Below are 21,472 nucleotides of genomic sequence, written 5' to 3' on the forward strand. Positions count from 1 at the left end.
TATTTGTCTCAACCACAATAGTGTCTACCAAATCAAGAGGGAATAGAGACAAAAAAAGTTGAATCTCTGTAAGCTCTCTTGAAACCTGCCCCAAGTCTGGACCCATAATATCTATAAACGGTGGTAATCTTTTGAAAGTTCCTTCAGGCTCCACAGGCATTTTATCACCACTCTTCCAAGTTATAAAGCTTACATTTGACCAATCACCCTCATCATCGGAATCCCGCAAGACAGGGCCTTCTGCCTCCAAAAGCTCATCTTCACACTCTTCTTCCTCACCCATGGATGCATGTTCATCTCTAGAATCATCACCATCTTGCATAACATCCACATGTCTACCCTTTATTACGACATGTTTGTGTGAAGTGCCCCATTTCTTGAGAATATTCTTTCCCTTCTTGTGAGCATGACTACTCTCAGCATGAGCATTTTGCCTCCTTGCATTTACCTCCACAATTCCAACATCACAATGTCTTACAAGACCCTCATCATCGAAAATCCCAACATATACTTTGGTATGAAAGCTAGTACCAAGTGATGAGGCATCCACCTTAGTTGCATCCGCATGACTACCAAAGACTCTTTTGCATGTACTACCCTTGGTCAGCCTCGACCCACAATGTTCTTCTTAGGAGGTTGACCTCTCTTAGCAACTAGAGAGGGCGCACTAGGCACTCCAAGAAGAGGCAAGCTTGCAATAGAAGCAATTTGAGACACACCTAAAACATCCATAGGCAAAGATTTCTCAGGTATATCCACAACATCGGAATTCAATGCATCATCCATAGCATCCATCACATTGCTCATATAATCATCCTCAAAAGGCATTTCAACCGCATCAGAAGCAAGTAGCATGTCCACATTCGATAATACATTTAACTTTACATTAAGAGCATCCCTCTTTTGTGATGCCAAAAACTCTGCCAAAGTAAACTTATCATCCACATTTGCAATGCATTGATGACTTTCCACCCTTGCAGGAGCAATAAGAAGAAGATGCATTCGCAAGGACTCCCATGATAGCATGTACACAGTGGAGTCGCCTTCAAAGACACATTTGAACAATTGTTTGCGTGCATTGAATGACAGTATTCTACCTGCATAACACTTTTCTTGCCAATCAATAGGGTGGGTTCTCTTTGCCTATGCAAGCCCAAACTCTATGGCCGGATACAGCGACTCGCGACCCTCTAAATCACCACAAAATTGCAAGGAGGGCAGCCCACACCCTAGCGCAGGCACAGCCGAGAGCAAGGCTTCCCCTTTTCTCGCCATGGTGCTCTGTGAGCGTTTCTCTGCAGCGATGTCCCAGCTATGTTTTTCTGTGAAAAATTGAACCAGAGAACCGTTTTGGCTCACTTACGGGAGCCATGCTTTTTCCCAGGGTTGGGTAAGTGTCTCGTGGCTCGTTTGTGGGTTCAATTTGAACCTTTGGATAGCATAGCCCATCCAATGGCTCCCCTTTGCCAACCCTCTCCCTTTAAGGCTCCATAGCGAAAGCCATGAAAGCATAAAAAAGTCACCCAAAAATGCTTTAATTACAAGCTAGTTAGGAAGTTCTTTCGCTTTTGAAAAAATTGAGAAATTTTTTCAAGTCTTGAGAGACAACCTAGGCTAGCTTTCCAGTCAGTCTTGATAAATGCTCCCTTCCAAAAAAATCACGCCTTTTAAAGTGTTTGCAGGACATTTTAGTGTCTCAAGACATTTTAGTGTCCAATTACAGGGCTAGTGTTAATAATTGAAACATGCAAACATGCATTTTCCTTGGCTAACCTCTAACCACCCAAGCACCAATCTATAACGGTGTCTTGTAATGTGGCGGCACACTTATAGAGAGTTGGCCTGTGTCATGAGCCAGCAAATGAAGGAGGGAGTTTTTTGCAGAATATTAAGGAATCTAGCACAATGAACAAAGACAAAGCTTTTCCAAAAGGTCTATTTTCTAAAAAAGGCTCCGTCCAAAAGCTCTGTCGGTTCCCCTACTCTAAGGTTGCTATTTTGCACCATTGGATTAACTTTTTTATTCGATGCCGCTTGGCTCAATCCTGACCACCTCTTGGTGACACGGCCAAGAACTAGGTAGCAGAGTTGAGCATGTCCTCGTATAGAAGATTTAGAAGCAAGAATCCTTTGTAGAAAACATCAGAGAGAAATACATTTATGATGAAATTTTTATTTTAATTACTTTCAAGATTACATAGGGAAAATCAAAATACAAAATATAAGTCTACCGTTGGTATTGATTGTATGCATCGAAGCACAACCTTAAATGGGCCAGCTCCAAAACCTTCCCTTTCTTGTTCTACCACCTTGCCATTGGTATGTGTTTTTCCATCTTCATCCCATCTACAACTTATACCAACATGTCGACTGTCGCATTCACTTTTGCTATCATGCTTGCCATTACCTGCACTACTTTTGATGTTCTTGCTCTCAGGGTAGGTTGAATCTGTTGTATTGTCTGTTGGTAGGATCACACACAAACATACACAAACTCACACTCTTTAGGGCAGGCCTTGAAGGTTACAAAGAGCTGCACTTTAATTAGAGCATAGGAGTAGCCAGACGCTCTCTCTCTTCTACCTCGGTAATCAAGTAGGCGCTACGAGTAGCTCTCTCTCTCTCTCTCTCTCTCTCTCTCTCTCTCTCTCTCTCTCTCTCTCTCTCTCTCTCTCTCTCTCAAGTGCACCACATTTTTCAATCAATGCACTCCAAAAGACGGCATCCCGGATAAAAAGCTCCTCAAGCACTTTTTGTGCTTTTTGAAGTGTACAGCATTTGGCATACATATTGACCAAGGAATTGTAAATTGTGAAAGTTTTTTCAATAGCAGTGCATTCCAAGAGACACTGTTTCGATAAAAAATATCCTCAAGCACTATTTGTGCTTCTCAAGTGCACCACATTTGGCATACACATTGACCAAGGCAGTGCCGAGCAAGACATCTCTTTTCAGTAGCCTCAGACTAAAAATATCATCGTGAATTTTTGTGTCCATATCAACATCTTGCATGGAACCACAATGCACATGGCTTTAAGATGCACGCGTAGCTGATTGCGTCTCAAGGTAGGCCCTTGCTATGCATCTATTTAAAACAGCCCATAGCTTCCTAGCCCTGTCTCAGTTGGGGATATCCTGCAATCAATGAGTTCCAAGAGACTTCAATCTGAACAGTTTGCTCCTCGAGCACTTTTTGTACTTTCTCAAGTGAACCACATTTGGCATACATGCCAAGGCAGTGCCAAGTATGTAGTTTTTTTCCAATGGTCCCTAACTAACAATATCATCGTGAATTCTTTTTTCAATATCAACATCTTGCATAATGCCACATGCCTTCAAGATACAAGCGTAGGTGATTGTATTTGGAGAGCTGCCCTCTCTTTGCATTTGCTGAAAACAACCCAGAGCTTCTTGCCCTACACCTGTTGGGCACATCCCACGATCAGAGTATTCCAAGAGACAACATGGAAGTTTGTCAAGCACTTTTTGTGCTTGATGAAGTACACCACAAAAGAAAGACTCATTCTCTTGCTCTCCATTTTTTCTTGTGTAGCCTTTATTGTTGCTTGGTTGGTGGTGTTGGGAGAGAAAACGGATGTGTGTGGACCAAGGCATTGCCAAGCACAAAAGTTTTTGCCACAGCCCTTGGCTAACAATATCAGAGAGAATATTTAAGCCCATATCAACATCTTGGGTAGAGCCACATGCATTCAGGATGCATGCATAGGTGATTGTGTCTCTGTTGGGCATATTCTACAATCAGTGCATTCCACAAGATGGCATCCCATGCAATAAGCTCGTCAAAGACTTGTTGCACACTGATAGGTACACCGCACTTGACAAACATATTGACCAAGATTTTCCCCAAGTATGCATTCTTTTGAAGTAACCCACTATCAAAATATCATCATGAATCCTACTACCCCGGTACAAAACCTTCTACTTAGCACAATCTTTAAGTGAGGTCACAAAAGAAATACTCATTCTCTTGCTCTCGTTTTTTGCTTGTGTACCTTTACTGTTGCTTGTCTCACAGTGTTGCGAGAGGAAACAAATGTGTGTGGACCAAGTCATTGCCAAGCACAACAATTTTTGCAATAGCCCTTGGCTAACAATATCAGAGCAAATATTTAATCCCATATCAACATCTTGGGTAGATCCACATGCCTTCAAGATACAAGCGTAGGTGAATGCATTTGGAGAGCTTCCCTCTCTTTACATCTGCTGAAAACAATCCAAAGCTTCTTGGCCCTACCACCACTATTGGGCACATCTCACGACCAGAGCATTCCATGAGACAACATTTTGTAGAGGAAGCTTGCCAAGCACTTTTTGTGCTTTATGAAGTACACCATATTTGACACACATGTCAACCAAGGCAGTGCCAAGCATGGTGTTTTTTTGTCATCAGCCCCCCGACTAACAATATCATCGCGAACTCTTTTGCCCATGCCAACATCTTTCATGTCGACAGATGCCTTCAAGCTCCACATGTAGGTCATTGCATCTAGAGCTCGAGGCCCTATCTTTGCATCTATTGAAAATAGTCTAGAGATTCCAAGCGCCCTACCCCTATTGCATCTATTGAAAATAGTATAGAGATTCCAAGCGCCCTACCCCTATTGGACATATCCCACAGTCTATGCACTCCAAGAGACAACATTCCTAATGGGAAGCTTGTCCAAGACTTGGTGTGCTCGAACAAGTACACCACACTTGACATACATACCGACTAATGTGTTGGCTAAGTATGTGTCCTTTTCAAGTAACCCCCTATCACGAATGTCAACATGTATCCTGCTGCCTTGGTACAAATCCTTGTTCATAGCACAGTCTTTAAGTGAGGTCACTCAAGAAAGACCCAACTGAGTTTCTTGGACAAGGTTACCACCACTGAGTGCACCATGAATCAAACGACATACATGCTCTTTTGACAAAGAGTGCTTAATGAAGTACACCACATTTAACATACATGTTAATTAAGGCAGCTCCGGTCATTTGTTTTCAACAGCTCCTGGCTAACAATATCTTCGTGAATTCTTTTGCCCATATCAACATCTTGCATAATGCCACTTGCCTTCAAGATACAAGCATAGGCGATTGCATTTGGAGATTCGGCCTCTCTTTGCACTAGGCTAAAAACAGCCTAGAGCTTCTTGGCCCTGCCTCTGTTAGGTATATCTCGTGATCATTGCATTCCAAGAGATGAAATTTCGGACAGGAAGCTCCTCAAGCGCTTTTTTTGCTTTATGACGTACACCACATTTGGCATACATGTCGATCAAAGCATGTATTTTTGTTTCCTTTGCAGTGTTGTGAGAGAAAAAGGATGTGTGTGGACCAAGGCATTGCCAAGCACGAAATTTTTTGCAATAGCCCTTGGCTAACAATATTAGAGTAAGTATTTAAGCCCATATCAACATCTTGGGTAGAGCCACATGCCTTCAAGATGCATACAGAGGTGATTCATAGCCTAGAGCTTTCTAACCGTGCTCCTATTGTGCGTATCCCGCAATCAATGGATTCCAAGAGACGCCGCTCCAAACAATAAGCTTCTCAAGCACTTTTTGTGCTTTCTCAAGTGCACCACATTTGGCATACATGCCAAGGTATGCCAAGTACATAGTTTTTTTCCAACAGTCCTTGACTAACAATATCATTGCGAATTCTTTTGCCCATATCAACATCTTGCATAAGGCCACATGCCTTCAAGATACAAGCATAGGTGATTGCATTCGGAGATCTTCCCTCTCTTTGCATCTGCTGAAAACAGCCCAGAGCTTCCTTGCCCTGCCGTTGTTGGGCATATTTCTCAATTGTAGTATTCCAAGAGACGACATGGAAGCTTGTCAAGCACTTTTTGTGCTTTATGAAGTACACCACATTTGGCATACATGTCAACCAAGGCAATGCCAAGGACGACATTTTTTGTCTATAGCCCATGACTAACATTATCACCGTGAACTACCAACATCTTGCATGATGTCAGATGCCTTCAAGCTGCACATGTAGGTCATTGCATCGGGAGCCCAATGCCACATGCCGTCAAGATAAAAGCGTAGGTGATTGCATTTGGAGAGTTGCCCTCTCTTTGCATCTTTTGAAAACAACCCAAAGCTTCTTGGCCCTACTATCCCACGATCAGAGCATTCCAAGAGATGACATGGAAGCTCGTCAAGCACTTTTTGTGCTTTATGAAGTACACCACATTTGGCATACATGTCAACCAAGATAGTGCCAAGCACGACGTTTTTTGTCAACAACATCTGACTACTAATATCATCGTGAACTCTTTTTCCCATGCCAACATCTTGCACGATGTCATATGCCTTCAAGCTGCATGTGTAGGTCATTGCATCGAGAGCTCAAGGCCCTATCTTCGCATCAGCTGAATGATGTTTTTTGTCAACAACCCCTGACTTACAATATGATCGTGAACTCTTTTGCCCATACTAACATCTTGCATGATGCCAGATGCCTTCAAGCTGCATGTGTAGGTCATTGCATCGGGAACAAGATGCCTATGGCGGAGCTTCAACAACATGTCGATTTCTGTTAGAAATTCAGTTATCCCTTGCTATGATCTTCGATCCCCCCTCTTTATTGCAACTTTAGTTCCCATCATGCCTTTGTAAGCCTTGCCAAACCCTCCGACTCCAAGTACCTTAGCTTCATCAAAATTGTTTGTAGCTTCCAAAATTCTGCAAAGCTAAATTGGTGGCCCAAGCTTTGAGGCACCGATGAGACATAACTACTAGTGCCACTCTTGTGAGCAATTGTAAAAACCTTGTTTGCCATGCTTGTAGAGTTCCTGACACGTATGGATAGAGGCAACCATGCGGGTGATGAATGCTTGTAGACCTTTGATTTCTTGCGACAGAAAACAAGCAGGCAATTGCCTCATTGTTAGTCCTCAATCGTGGTGGCCAGCTTTGTGCAAACCTTCAAAATGACACAAGCACAAGTAATAATAATAAAAAGCAACGCTCTGTTGTGAGGCTCTTGGCCATGTGAGTAGAGTTGTGGGCAATGGCTTCGATCACACCAAGTGGCCACTTGTGGCTCAAAGATCCAAAAAATGACCTTTGGCTCACCAAGTAAATATAGGATGCACACTCTAAAGGCAAGTGTTACCGTACATGATACTTTTTTCCCCCCCAATGCAAAGATATGTAGGGATATAGTGGTTGGGCATGTGGTTCAATCTAGTAGCATTTGCACCATGACATTAGGCAAGAGATGAGCAGAGAAGCTTAATCTTTAGCATCAAGCATTTGAGTACATATCTAGTGGTTGGGCATGTGGTTCAATCTAGTAGCATTGGCACCATGACATTAGGCAAGAGATGAGCAGAGGAGCTTAATCTTTAGCATCAAGCATTTGAGTACATCAATGGATTTTCTGATAGCACATCAAGATCTTCTGTTAGCACCTATGGATGACGAGGGCAACATAAAGTGTGCAATGAAAAGTCCTATGTTGGCGTTTCTTGAGATAATATACACTTCTTTAGTTTAGCACTCAAATAGTGACGGGACTTTTCATTGCCCAGGCCACCCACGGGACTATTTGACACCACCTTGTCAGGTGGGATCTACGGTCCAGCATCTTCGAACGATGTGGACCGTCCATTTATTCTCAAGAATAAAAGGATTCCGGCCGGTTGAGTCCCTGCGACTCGAACCCACCACCTACACAACCGGAGGCCACAACTCTCCCATTAAGCTATCGCGCGCCACTTGAAATGGAGGTGTGTACATAGAATCATATAGCAAAAATGACGGGGTGGAGATCACATGGTGTTCACTCTGAGATCACTTTGGGATGGATGGGGTCACACTGCAATCACTTTGGGATAGTCAGGGTCACACTGTAATCATTTGGTGATGGGTGGGGTCACAAGGTGATCACATGTCAATTGGGATTCACATGGGGATCACTTGGCGGTCACTTGATGTTCACATCAAATTTACTTGGTGTTCACTTTAATTGTGATCACATGGTGATCACTTGGAGATTAAACCGCCATCGGACGGTGCAAAACGGATCCCGCCACCCTCAATTAATAGGGACCGTAGATCCCACCTTACAGAAGCGGTGTCAATTAGTCATGAGGGCCACCCACGGCACCCCCACGTACCCTTCTTTAGATATCACCACTTTTTCATGCGTCTTTTTATTGGGGAAAAAAATTATATTCGTTTTTGGGGTAGAGAACTACAAGTCAGCTCGATGCGGACGGCGTTGTTTAGGATGGCGCCTTCCGGTGCTGTAGCTGTGGGCGCAGTTTCACAAGAGCAAAAGATTTCCTCAACATTGCCGCAGAGAAGGAAGCTGTCGGTAGCAGTGATAGGAGCAGGCGCAGGGGGCCTCACAGCCACGCGCGAGCTCACACCAGGTTGTGGTTTTTGAGCAGGACAGCCATGGCTTTTTCAATGGTCTGTTACCTCAGAAGCAGAGGCAGGTCGCATGGCTATGACAGATATCTTTGATGCAGTTGTCATTTGCAATGGCCATTATTTCCAACCGAAACTTCCCTTAATACCAGGTAACCTATTTTTTATTGGGTGGGATGGCAGCATTACATCGTTATGTTACACACACACACACACACACACACACACACACACACACACACACACACACACACACACACACACACACACACACACGAACTCTGTGCTAATTCTTCTGGAAGCATAAACCACAGTTCTAGTTGTAAGGTCAGAATTTCTTTGTCTAGATTCTGTATGCAACCATTAAGAAGGGGATTGGGTAGGAAGCAAGGACGTAATTACATTGGACCTGGGTCATATGATTGCTGTGAAGGTTGTATCATTTGGATGTGAATATAGTTATGTTTCTAGAGTCCCATCACTTTCTGAGTGCTAATCACTACGGCTACCTTTGCTTGTGAAAGTATGAACATGAGATATCTCATGTTGATCGAGAGCTTCGGCAAAGGGAGAATTTGATTTAGAGGTATCTATGAAGTCTTTAACTGTCTAGGACAAATCTACAGCTGCTTATTCTAAAATTTAGTTAGTCTTTGCGCAGAAGATTACTGATTAATCAAAGTTAATACTGATAGTCATCAGAACATTAAAAAAAGCATGAAACATAACAACATGAGACAACATCATGAGGGTCTCAATCTGTAACACTGAGGTTCAGTCCCCTTGGAAGGACTTTGAATCACCAAACTTAGCTTGGACATGCGGGAAATAGATCACTTCATATGATTGGTTTGCAGAAATCCAAGGATCTCTTTTGCCATTGCTAGAATTACAAAGATGTTGAGATAAGAGAGCATATGGAGGTGAATAAAGCTTTGATGGAGGAGAATGTACAATCCCTGTATGCTTTATGACTCTGTTGGGGGCAGGTTGTAGTAGGCAGAGACACAAAAAGGGAGGATGCATTTTTGGGACCAAAATAGTAGAGGGGCTCCCGAGGTTTTGGATATTGATGCCTCCGTTCACTTCTTTCTGCACCTTTTGAGTCGACCCTCCTCTAAAGAGGCTGATATGAGTGGGTGGAGGATCTTAGGCTTGTGTCAGACACATCGAGACTTACAAGAAATTGCCATGGTTGCATGGTGCTGCCTCCCACTCTCCCTTTCTTTATCACATGGGCTTTTTTGTGGCTGTGCCCGTCCTTATGTGAGGTAGTTCTTCTTAGAGTTCATAATACATATCCCTTGTCGTTGTGTAGGCCCCCTAGTTTCTCTCAAGGGAGAAGAGAGGGCTGTTTTGTGGCTGTGCGTGTGGCTGGTGTGAGGTAGATCTCTCGTCCTAGCCATGTTTGAGGGACCGGGGGGGGGGGCGCATTTTGACAAATTGTGTAGAGCCACCTGTCGATCTCATGTTGTAGAGATTGCTTGCAAGGCTTGTCCTCTCTCTCTCTCTCTCTCTCTCTCTCTCTCCATCTTCTCTTTCTTGTGTTTTTTCTCTCCTCTTCTCCTCTCTCACTCGTCTCCCTCCAGTGCCAGCAGGATCAAAAGAGAGAGGGAAAGAGCTAAGCCCCATCATTGGACCCACATTTGAGAAAAGTAGCCTATGAAATGTGCTGTGATTTTTGGCGAGATTCGTGCCACAGATCGCGGGTTGGTGACATTGTAGCAGCGGCATCAACTTTTGGCATCAATTATTGAAAGCGGTGACTTGTTGAGCTTTTGGGGAGCATCGATTGCATCAACAGATGGTTCGGGATCCCCTATTGGCTCACCCTCATCACTTGCTGCGTCTTCTTGGGTCGATTCCTCTTCCTTGACTTATTGGTATTCCTCGATTTCAACATCTCCTTCCACATACTTTTTTTTTCTGAGAAAGAGATCCTTCTATTAGTTAATGAAATTGCCCATAGGGCTACAACCACCTCTACTAGAGAGGGCTACAACAATCATAAGGGGAGACTCTCCCAATGAACAAACAACATATGTACAACGAGGCTAAATCAGAGATGGGAGGAGGGAAAAGCCACATAGGTGGACGGTAGCGCCATTTGAGCACACCCTGGCTGCCAGGTGAGGGTTTCAGATGGATCCCCCCAGGGACTGTAATTCATTACTTGGGCTGTCGGGCTGGCTTGGACTTGTCTCTTGAGCAGCAGATTGCTCCCCTTCTCCTGTCCATCACGAGGAAGCTGTCACATTGGAGCTCAGCACGACTTTCTTTGGCACGCAGAGTTGTAGTGTCCAACCAAGTGTTGTTGGCTACTATGTGGTACATTATATCTTGTTGGATCTTTTCGAGCTCTTGCATCAGCCAGGTAGGAGGCTGATCAGGAATTTCCTTTGGCCAAGGCACGATACTCAGATAGTCCGGGCCAAAGTGGACTGGCAGGTCACCACTCTACCTTGTTCTTAGGGGGGGGTTGAGGATCATAGACCAAAGTGGCCTGGCAGGTCAGCACTCTACCTTGTTCTCAGGGGGGGTTGAGGATCATAGACCCAGCACAGCAGAGCAGAGCCCTTCTTGGAAAGTTTGTTGTTAGAGGACTGCTTCCAGGGGAGGAGCCCTGAAAGGAGCTTTTGCTTCAGCGGCTTAGAGCTAGAGTGCCTCAGGCTGGAGGCCCTTGGAGACCTTCCACCAGATGGATTTTCACAAAAATGCGCAGAGTTGGCATGAGTAGGAGACTAGAGGACCGTTTTTCTGTGAGCCTTCTTAGATCCTGGGAGGAGCTGCGGACCATCCAAGTGTCCCTTTCTTTCAGTACACTGTTCGACTGGGACGTCACATACTGGCAGCACGGAGAGAGGCTCGTCCTACTGCAACACCTCATTGACAGGAGGAAGGTCTCACAGCTAAGTTCTTGTCAGCTTTTTGGGCGAGGTTATGGGACGCCAGACAGCCGCGGCGAGTCACTTTGTTCCAGTGGTGGCTGGTTGCACATAGAGCTATAGCAGTGGGGAGCAGGCTTGTACATAGTGGCCTCTCGGTAGCATGTGCAGCTTGTGACCATCCTTTGGAGAGTCAGCGTCACTGTCTTTGGGACTGCCCTATGGCACAGCAGGTTTGGCTTCGTGTCCTTCGGCTGATGCCATCTCTTTCCACAGCACGGCAGTACACTTGGGGGGCAGCTGCTTGGTCCACTCTCACAGGCCCAGCAGTACAATTTGAGGTATCCTCCACCAGCAAGATGATAGTGATACAGGGAGGTCGACCTACACTCCAACCTGCTGCAAAGCTTACTCCACGGGAGTGGTGCAGTGAGAGAGAGGAGTGTTGGGAGCTCGTCTGTGGCCTGACACTCTGGTTCATCTGGCGGGCCCGCTGCTTTAGCATCTTTGAGGCTCGCCTTGTACCACCAGCAGAGACAGATAGAGATTTTTGGCTAGAGCTGATCCATACTCTCAAGGGACACTTCGAGAGACTCCAGGGCAGCTCCGACCGCATGCGGGAGCCTAAAGAGGCGTTCCTTCGACTCTGGCACCCTGGGCCTTTCTTCACCAATCAGGCGTAGAAGCACTGCCAACCGAGAAGCCACTGTCTTCCTCTAGTTGATCAGTGCGCCTTATGCACAACAAAGGTCTCAAGAGCGTGCTCACACCTGTGTAGGTTGGTCTCATGGCCCTCCAAGTACAAAGCTGAGTCGTCTGCAAACTCAGCATCCAATAGGTCATCACCCCGAATAGGAAGCGCTAAGCCACGTAAACCAACGTGCTGTGAAACCAAAAATCTGCTCATCGCCTCTGTATAGAACAGAAAGAGGAGGGGGGCAAGAGGGCAGCCCTTTCTGACTGAACGTGTGAGCATGAACTTATCTCCCCTACCTCTTGCCAAAAGCACTTGACTGTGTGCACGTCTGTAAAGAGCTGACACACCTCTAATCCAGGCATCTGAGAAGCCCATCCTGCGAAGAGTGCCCTCCAAAAAGTCCCAGCCAACTCTATTGTAGACCTTCTCAAAATCGAGAAGACGTATCACCAGACCCTCACCACGGAGGCACGTGAGGGCAGAAGCCTCTTAAAAAGTAAAGATGTTGTCAAGGATACTGCGCTCCTTGACAAAACCTGTCTAGGTCCCATGTATAATGCTGTTAGGTGCAGCGGAATGAATGTTGTATTTTCTCAGAATTAGTGATATGTATTGCTCAAGGTTCCTTTTAGTTCTTAGGGAAAGAGAGAGCTTTCCGTCTTGTAGAGTGCTGTGGTCACGAACAAGGTGAGTGGATTGTGCGTGCAAGTGAATGAGACTGAGAGAAGGAGAGAGAAGAGATACGACACCGAGGGGTTGTAAAACCCTCCTCCATAGGCCCCACTCTCGTCGGCGAGAGTGGTCTATTCTTTGATTGCACAAATGCATACAATGCAAATGCAATGGACTGATGCAATGGGACTATGCCGGTGACGACGACGGTGACTTGGGCTGAAATCTGGGATCTTCTAGATGCTGAATTTCTTGGACTGTTTCAAGGCTGAAAGTGGACTGTTTTGGCTGCGTTTTTCGAGGCTAATCTTGGGGGTACATCTGCAACCTTTCAGGGCTGATCTGCTACTGTGCATGGCTGAAAACCTGCGTGTAGCGATGGCTGAATTCTCTGCTGAAAAACGCTGAGGCTGCAGTCTCCTAGCGTTAGTGGTTGCTTGACAAAAACACTGAAGTGCAGGGCCTCAAAACGCTGAAATCTGCTGTTGGCTGGCTTGCGTTTTTGGCAAGAAAAACGCTGGCTGAAATGCACTCTAGGGCGATCATGGGAACCTGCAACGAAGGGATGCTGAGGGTGTTGGCGATCACGCAAAGGCTGGAAACACCATGGGTCTTGGAGGTACTGCAGGGGAGGTTCAATCCAAAAACGCTAGGCTATGGGAGAGCTTGGCGATGGGGGGTCCTGAGGGGGGGTACTGCTGAGAAGTTGCCTGTTGAGCCGGAAGCTCCTGCTGCCTCTTCTGCCATTTAGTGTGATCTTTGGTTTGCTTATATATTAACTTAGCAAAATTGCCCTACCTACTTTTGTAGGAAAGTCACTTAAAAATAATAAGTGAAAATCCCAATAAATAGGAAAATAGGCTAAATGCACTGGAAAATTCCCCTAACTGATGTGAATGGATTCTGATGGGAATTCCGATGATCATGTTGTGTGCAACCGGAGGATATGCATCTATGCTAAGTGACTGGGCATGCACGGTCTACGAATAGACTCACAAAAGTGCCAGATCACTGCTAATCTAACTTGATCGGACTAACTGAACCCTGCTGTGGTGTAGCTTGTCCACGGACACATAGGGTTGAGATGTGTCACGTGACATCCCCTCCTTTTCAAAGTGAGGTACTGGTACCGAACTGTATGGCGTCGAGGGAGATCGCCAACAGCATCCGGAATCTTGGAAGGGACTCTTCGCCGGCCCACTCTGATGTGTGGGTCGTGCGGTACTTGAACTTCATAAAGGTCTGCAACACTTGCTTCTTTGGGCCGCGCCGAAAGCGACACAAAGTCTTCTGAATCTCCTTTCTTGCTTCGACTTCGTCTAAAGTTCTGCTTCTTTCGTCTTCAAGAATCTTCATGGCTGAAAATTGCTGAAAGCATCTCCAACACAAAACCATGAACATACCCATTCCATGTAAAGTGAAGGAAAAAAATATTGTCTTCGCTAAAGACTGTGCATGCAATGTAGATGAACATAGAGACGGAGTGACAACCCGTTCATCAAACACATGCAAACAATGTGGTCGAATCTTTTCTGTTTGATCGAAATCAATCAACTGTGGCAAATCACCATGGGAATGCCCATGCTTGGTGCTCATACAATCATGTGCTCTTTCGGAAACTGTGTCATGCCAAGGAAGAGACATGGAATGTGACTTCTTCACATACAAACTTTTCAACTTTTCATGAACAATCCGCATACATTCTTGCTCATCCATGAGAGAAATGTGCTCAACATACAATATGTCATGCCTAGGAAAAGGGATCACATAACGATGCTGATTAAAATACAGGAAACATTCACGAATGAAACACTCAAACCATGCGTGCGTAACAATCATGCGAACACATAATACTTCCTGTGAGGGTTCTTTGGACCAAGGCTCTAGAGCCAAGATCGGTTCGTCATGAATGATCGAATCGTCCTGTGGGGGTTCTTTGGACTTCGACTCGAAAGCCAAGATCGATTCTTGGTGATTGATCGAATCTACAACGAGGTTAGCTTCGCTAGAAAAAGCATCCACTAACACATCATCCTTGTGAACAATCACATCATCTTCATGCAACTCATCATGCTTGTCTTTTTCATCCAAATCATCATGCAAATCATTATCATTCAATTCGTCATGCTTAGCAATATCAATCAATTCATCATGCAAGTAAGGTCAATCAAATCATCATCATGCTTCACACAATCATGTAAATCCTGTGTGTCATGCTTGGGAGAAGAAGAGACTGAGAGAGTCTCCTTTTCTCGGTCTTGTTGTATCTGTGCCTGCATTCGAGAAAAGAGTAGCAACATCTCTTGCCTTATTGCTTTGTTCTCGCGATCAAACTTGGCTTGCATTTCTTTGTTCTCTCGATCAAATTCTGCTTCTCTTGCTTTGGCTTCCAAGCGTCCTTGCTCGCTCTCACGCGTTATGGCTGCCATTCCTTCTTTGTAAGCCTTTCTTTCTGCTTCTCTTTCTTGGTCTAACTCCTCCATAGGAGTTCGTGCAATCTTTGTCGTAGATGGGGAAGGGTCGGAAAAACCTCCTGGTGGGGAAAATTCTTCTTCGCCTCTCTCATGCTCATCACCTCCAAGTGAAGTATCCATTCCGCTTCGAGTGATGACCATTCTGCAATTGTGGGTTCTTGTGGGTTCTTCGGTTCTTAAGTTCACGAGGAACTTGGGTCCTTGCGGTCCTTGATTCGTGAGAATCTAGGGGTCTTGAGGTTCTTGAGGGTCTTGGGTTCCTGGGGTTCTTGAGGTTTTCTTTCGCTTGCAAATCGCGTTGGAGAAGGATCTTCTCTTCACCCGAGTTCTACTCCTTTCTGCGGGCGCACCCCTTGGCGGCCTTGCGCTCACACCAAGGTTGCTTTTTCCCACCTCACGTCGATTGGCCAGCCGCTAAGTGCACGGTCCGCTCTCAATGAGTGAAAAGAGACACAAGGGGAGGTTGGACAAGCCCTTCTTTCTTGGGATTCCTGTCACTCTTCAACAAAACACGATTTGGAATCGCCACGCCCAAGTAAACTTGGGTTCGTGCGATCACAAGAAGCAAAAAATTTCTTGTGGTTCTTTCCTTGAGTAATGCAGAACACTTCCAAAGCTCTGATACCAATGTTAGGTGTAGCGGAATGAATGTTGTATTTTCTCAGAATTAGTGATCTTTATTGCTCAAGGTTCCTTTTAGTTCTTAGGGAAAGAGAGAGCTTTCCGTCTTGTAGAGTGCTGTGGTCACGAACAAGGTGAGTGGATTGTGTGTGCAAGTGAATGAGACTGAGAGAAGGAGAGAGAAGAGATACGACACCGAGGGGTTGTAAAACCCTCCTCCGAAGGCCCCACTCTCGTTGGCGAGAGTGGTCTATTCTTTGATTGCACAAATGCATACAATGCAAATGCAATGGACTGATGCAATGGGACTATGCCGGTGACTTGGGCTGAAATCTGGGATCTTCTAGATGCTGAATTTCTTGGACTGTTTCAAGGCTGAAAATGGACTGTTTTGGCTGTGTTTTTCGAGGCTAATCTTGGGGGTACATCTGCAACCTTTCGGGGCTGATCTGCTACTGTGCATGGCTGAAAACCTGCGTGTGTCAATGGCTGAATTCTCTGCTGAAAAACGCTGAGGCTGCAGTCTCCTAGCGTTAGTGGTTGCTTGACAAAAACACTGAAGTGCAGGGCCTCAAAACGCTGAAATCTGCTGTTGGCTGGCTTGCGTTTTTGGCAAGAAAAACGCTGGCTGAAATGCACTCTAGGGCGATCATGGGAACCTGCAACGAAGGGATGCTGAGGGTGTTGGCGATCACGCAAAGGCTGGAAACACCATGGGTCTTGGAGGTACTGCGGGGGAGGTCCAATCCAAAAACGCTAGGCTATGGGAGAGCTTGGCGATGGGGGGTACTGCTGAGAAGTTGCCTGTTGAGCGGGAAGCTCCTGCTACCTCTTCTGCCATTTAGTGTGATCTTTGGTTTGCTTATATATTAACTTAGCAAAATTGCCCTACGTACTTTTGTAGGAAAGTCACTTAAAAATAATAAGTGAAAATCCCAATAAATAGGAAAATAGGCTAAATGCACTGGAAAATTCCCCTAACTGATGCGAATGGATTCTGATGGGAATTCCGATGATCATGCTGTGTGCAACCGGAGGATATGCATCTATGCTAAGTGATTGGGCATGCACAATCTACGAATAGACTCACAAAAGTGCCAGATCACTGCTAATCTAACTTGATCGGACTAACTGAACCCTGCTGTGGTGTAGCTTGTCCACGGACACATAGGGTTGGGATGTGTCACGTGACAAATGCTCTCTAGAGGTGGCTGAATCCTCAAACTCAAAACTTGGCAAGAATTTTGTAGGCTGAGTTAAGGATGGTGATGTGCTGCCACTGCCGAATCCCATCCAAGGAACCACCCTTCTTGGGAATGAGGTAAATCAAGCCCTCACTCATGCTGTCAGGCATCTCTCCTGTGTGTAAGATGTACTGAAAAGCGTTGCAGAGGTCTGAGCCAAGCAAGTCCCAGTACTCAAACCATCCTCACCTGGAGAGCTACCACGGGGAAGTGCTCAAAGGGCCACGTGGAGCTTCTCTAGCTGTGGAGACAGCTCAAGCCTCTGGCGCATCTCCTCAGTCACAAGACAAGGCATCTGTGCCCAAACCTGCTCTCTGCATGCATCCTGACGCTCCGACTGAGTCTCTGCTGACAACAGGTCACGGTAAAAGTCAGTAGCAATTGCACGCATGTCCTCTGGGCTCTGAAGCAACTGACCCGTCAAAGCCTCCTCAACTGGCTGACACTGACGTGCGCATGCCGAGGTCTCACTGTCTCAAAGAACGCCCCCGTAACTCTGTCACCCACTTGTGTAAGGTGCAGCGGAATGAATGTTGTATTTTTCTCAAGATTAGTGATCTATATTTGCTCAAGGTTTCTTTTAGTTCTTAGGGAAGGAGAGAGCCTTCCGTCTTTATGGAGAGTGCTATGATCACGAACAAAGTGAGCGGATATTGTGCGTGCAAGTGTATGAGACTGAGAGAAAGAGAGAAGAGAGATACGACACCCGAGAGTTTGTAAAACCCTCCTCCGAAGGCCCCACTCTCGTCGGCGAGAGTGGTCTAATTTTGATTGCACAAAGGTGTACAATGATGATGCATGGACTGATTCAAACGGGGACTATGCCGATGACGACGATGATGACTTTAAGGCTGAATTTGATGCTCTTCTATCTGCTGTCCACAAAGGGTAATGGCTGAGAATCTGGACCACTTTGGGGGCTGAAAATGATTGGTTTGCTGCTGTTTTTATGGCTGAAAATCCCTGATTTGTCGAGGCTCATATGGATGATAAAAACGCTGAGGCTTTAGCACGATCAGGCTGCGTTTTTGGGGCTGTCGTCGAAGGCTGAAAACGCTGTTTTGTTGCAGGTCTTAGGCTGCGTTTTATGGCTGAAAACGCTGCCCTCTTGCAGGTATCGCTTGGGTTTAGCAAACGCTGGGGTTGGCTTTGCTGGCGATGGCTTGTTGGGGGGGAAAACGCCAAAGGGGAGATGGTATGGCGCTAGGTCTTGGATGGGGATGGCTCACCAAGGATGGCTTGGAGAGGATCTTGTTGAGAGAGGGAAGGAGTACCTGTTGCTTGAAAAGCCTGTTGTGCTCCTTGCTCATCTGCCCTGTTGTGCTAACTTGGGTTTGCTTATATATTAACGTACCCAATTTGCCCTACTTAGTTCCCAACAAAAGTCACTTAATAAATAAGTGAAAAATGTCAAAAATAGGATAAAGTCACTTGAAAAATCCCCAAACTGACTTTGATGGAATCTGATGGAAATGCTTATTCTTATGCTTATGCGGTGTGCAACCAGAGGATATGCATCTACACTAAGTGACTGGGCATGCGCGGTCTACGAATAGACTCACAAAAGTGCGAGATCACTTCCAATCTAAACCGACTGGACTGACTGAAACCCTGTTATGGTGTAGCTTGTCCACGGACACATAGGGTTGGACGTGTCACGTGACATCCCCTCCTTTTTAAAGTGAGGTACTGGTAGTCTGGTAGTGAGCTGCATGGCTTCCTTGTAGTCTGCCAACAACTCTGGATAATCCTTGAAGAACTCTTCGTCTACCCACACCGCTTCATGGGTTCCTCGATCTTTGAACTTCAAAAAATATTGTCGTACTTGTTTCTTCGAACCATGGCGAAACCGATGCAACAAGACTTACTCCGGCTCCATGACTTCAGCTTCATCGATGATCTCCGGTTCTTCTTCTTCCGAAACGTCCTTTGGAGGTGTTCTCTGAAACACTTTCAACCAAGAAACATGGAAAACGTTGTGCATTGACCATGAGTTAGGCAACTGGAATTTCATTGAAACCTCATTAATCTTTTTGATGACTGGAAATGGACCATACATACGAAAAGACAACTTAGGACATTTCTTTCCAACTTGCTTAAGACGTTGTTTCATGATTCGTAGATACACCCAATCTCCTTCCTTGATCGAGACCTCTTCAGGATGCTTGTTAGCTTGCCGAGAATAAGATTCTTGAGCCTTGCTTAGCCGAAGCTTCACACTCTTTGAAATCTCATCCAATGACTGACTCTCAACATTGACATCAGGCATTTGACTGACCGATCTAGTCAAAAGTGACTGGAACGGACGGCCAAAAGCTGCCTCATACGGAGTTCGACCAATAGCAGAAGAAAAGGAGTCATTTAGAATAGCCTGAACCAATGGGAGATAGAGCTTCCATTGAGACTGCTGATCATGAACATAAGATTTTAACACATCAAAAGCCAACTGATTATAAATTTTTGTTTGACCATCTGACTGTGGATGAAAAGCCGATGAAAAATTCAACTTTGTGCCAAAATTTTCAAAGAGTGCGTGCCAAAAGTTGGATGTGAACTTAACATCCCTATCTGAAACAATGGACTTTGGCAAACCACAGAGGCGGTACCAATGCTTAATGAACAATCGTGCTACATCTTGTGCAGTAACTGTGGCTTTGCAAGGAATCAACATGCAAAATTTGTTGAAACGATCAACAATTGTTAAACATTGAGTGTTCCTTGAATGCAGACTTGGTGGTAAGTTAGTCACAAAATCCATAGAGATATCTTGAAAAGGTCCCTCGGGAATAAGTAGCGGAAACAAGAGGCCTTGCTGCTTACCCTGAGGAGCTTTTACTTTTTGACATATAGTGCACTGTGTGACATAACGAAACACATCTTTTCGCATTTTAGGCCAATAAAAAAATCGTTCAATCTTTTCCAATGTGGTGTTCATTCCCCTGTGCCCACCCGTGAGAGAATCATGTGCATCATGCAATATGGTTGGCCTGAGAGAGGGCAACACACATAAACGCTGACGAAAAAATAACAATCCATCACGAATGAGATAGTTGCTGGGCCCTTGGAAAGCAAGAGCCTGCAACCAATACTTACCAAACTCCGAATCGGCATACTGATTCTTCATGCTGTCAAAAGACTCACCCTGTATAGAAAATGTGGTTCTCGACTCAAGAGCCAAAATCTGTCCTTTGCGACTCAACGCATCTGCAAGAGGGTTAGCTTTTCTAGGCACATACTTAATCAAACCTCCAAATTGCTCAAAAAATTGTGACCACTGCGCTTGGCGATCACTCCAATGTGCACTAGGCATAGACTGGAGCCACTTGAGGGCTTGATGATCTATGCGCACTGTAAACTCTCTACCATACAGAAAATGCTTCCAATGCTTAAGAGAGTGAATGATAGACAAAAGTTCTTTATCATAAACTGAATAATTCTTTTCCGCACTATTGAGCTTCCGGCTAAGGAAAGCTACTGGACGACCATGCTGCTGGAGCACCTATGGCGACATTGCTCGCATCTGTCCATACCTCAAAGGGATCATCCCAAGAGGCAAGGATAAGACACGGTGCTTCTGTCACCGCAACCTTGAGAGCTGCGAAAGCCTCAATGGCTGCCTCGGGCAAGTCTACGCGCTGACGGCGAGTCTTTACCCCTTTTAAAACATCAGTCATAGGTGCAGCAATGCGTGCAAAATTCTCTATGTGCGAACTATATGCTTGACATAAACCAAGAAAAGAACGCATATCATATGCAGTTTTGGGCAAATCCCAATTACGAACCTGTTCCACCTTCGCGGGGTGTAGCTTGACGCCTTCTGCAGAAATGATATAACCCAGATAAGTGACTTCAATAAGAAAAAATTCAGACTTCTTAGCTGCAATGTACAACTGACACTCATCCAAACGAGTTAGTATCCTTTCAACATCTCTTTCATGTTGTTCCCACGATGTAGAAAAAATGAGAATATCATCTAAAAAGATGAACACACATACACCGACCATATCGTCGAAACGACCTACCATGAGATGATTGAACGTACCCACGGCTCTTGTCAATCCAAAATGCATAACAATATACTCCCATTGCCCTCGCTCGGTGCGAAAAGCGGTCTTGAAAATGTCGCCTTTGAATACCCTTACCTGATGGTATCCACTTTTGAGATCAACCTTGCTGAAAACCTTTGCCCCATTGAGCCTATCAAGGATATACTCAATGCGAGGCATCGAAAACTTGTTCTTGACGGTCATCTTGTTTAATGCCCTGTGATCAACACACAAACGAGACGAACCATCCTTCTTGCGAACAAACAAAATAGGGGCAGCAAAAGGACTTACACTAGGACGTATGAATCCTCTAGCCACCAACTCTGTGAGTTGTCGCTCTAACTCTTCCTCCTGTGACTTGTTTAACGGTAGGGAGCCTTACTGACAGGCTGCGCTCCCTCCATAAGCTCGATGCGATGGTCCTCCAGCCGCTCGTG

General features: G+C 45.3%; 1 protein-coding gene and 1 pseudogene across 3 annotated transcripts in view; one reads left to right on the top strand and one right to left on the bottom strand.

The window, feature by feature from the left end:
- Nucleotides 1-212: 212 nt before the first annotated feature.
- On the bottom strand, nucleotides 213-732 carry LOC147463681 (uncharacterized; annotated as a pseudogene).
- A 7,481-nt stretch (nucleotides 733-8,213) lies between these two features.
- LOC147463682 (uncharacterized) overlaps nucleotides 8,214-21,472 on the top strand; it is a 66,553-nt gene continuing 53,294 nt past the window's right edge. Inside the window, exons 1-2 of one of the 3 annotated variants that reach the window (XM_086529419.1) lie at nucleotides 8,214-8,398; nucleotides 8,498-8,548. In XM_086529419.1, coding sequence (XP_086385545.1) covers nucleotides 8,233-8,398; nucleotides 8,498-8,548 — 217 coding nt within the window. In that variant the 5' untranslated portion in view covers nucleotides 8,214-8,232. The other 2 variants (XR_015190266.1, XR_015190267.1) reach the window with 2 other exon arrangements.

Source organism: Adiantum capillus-veneris, chromosome 2, assembly GCF_014529385.1.
Source record: "Adiantum capillus-veneris isolate H3 chromosome 2, ASM1452938v2, whole genome shotgun sequence".
Classification (NCBI taxonomy): domain Eukaryota; kingdom Viridiplantae; phylum Streptophyta; class Polypodiopsida; order Polypodiales; family Pteridaceae; genus Adiantum; species Adiantum capillus-veneris.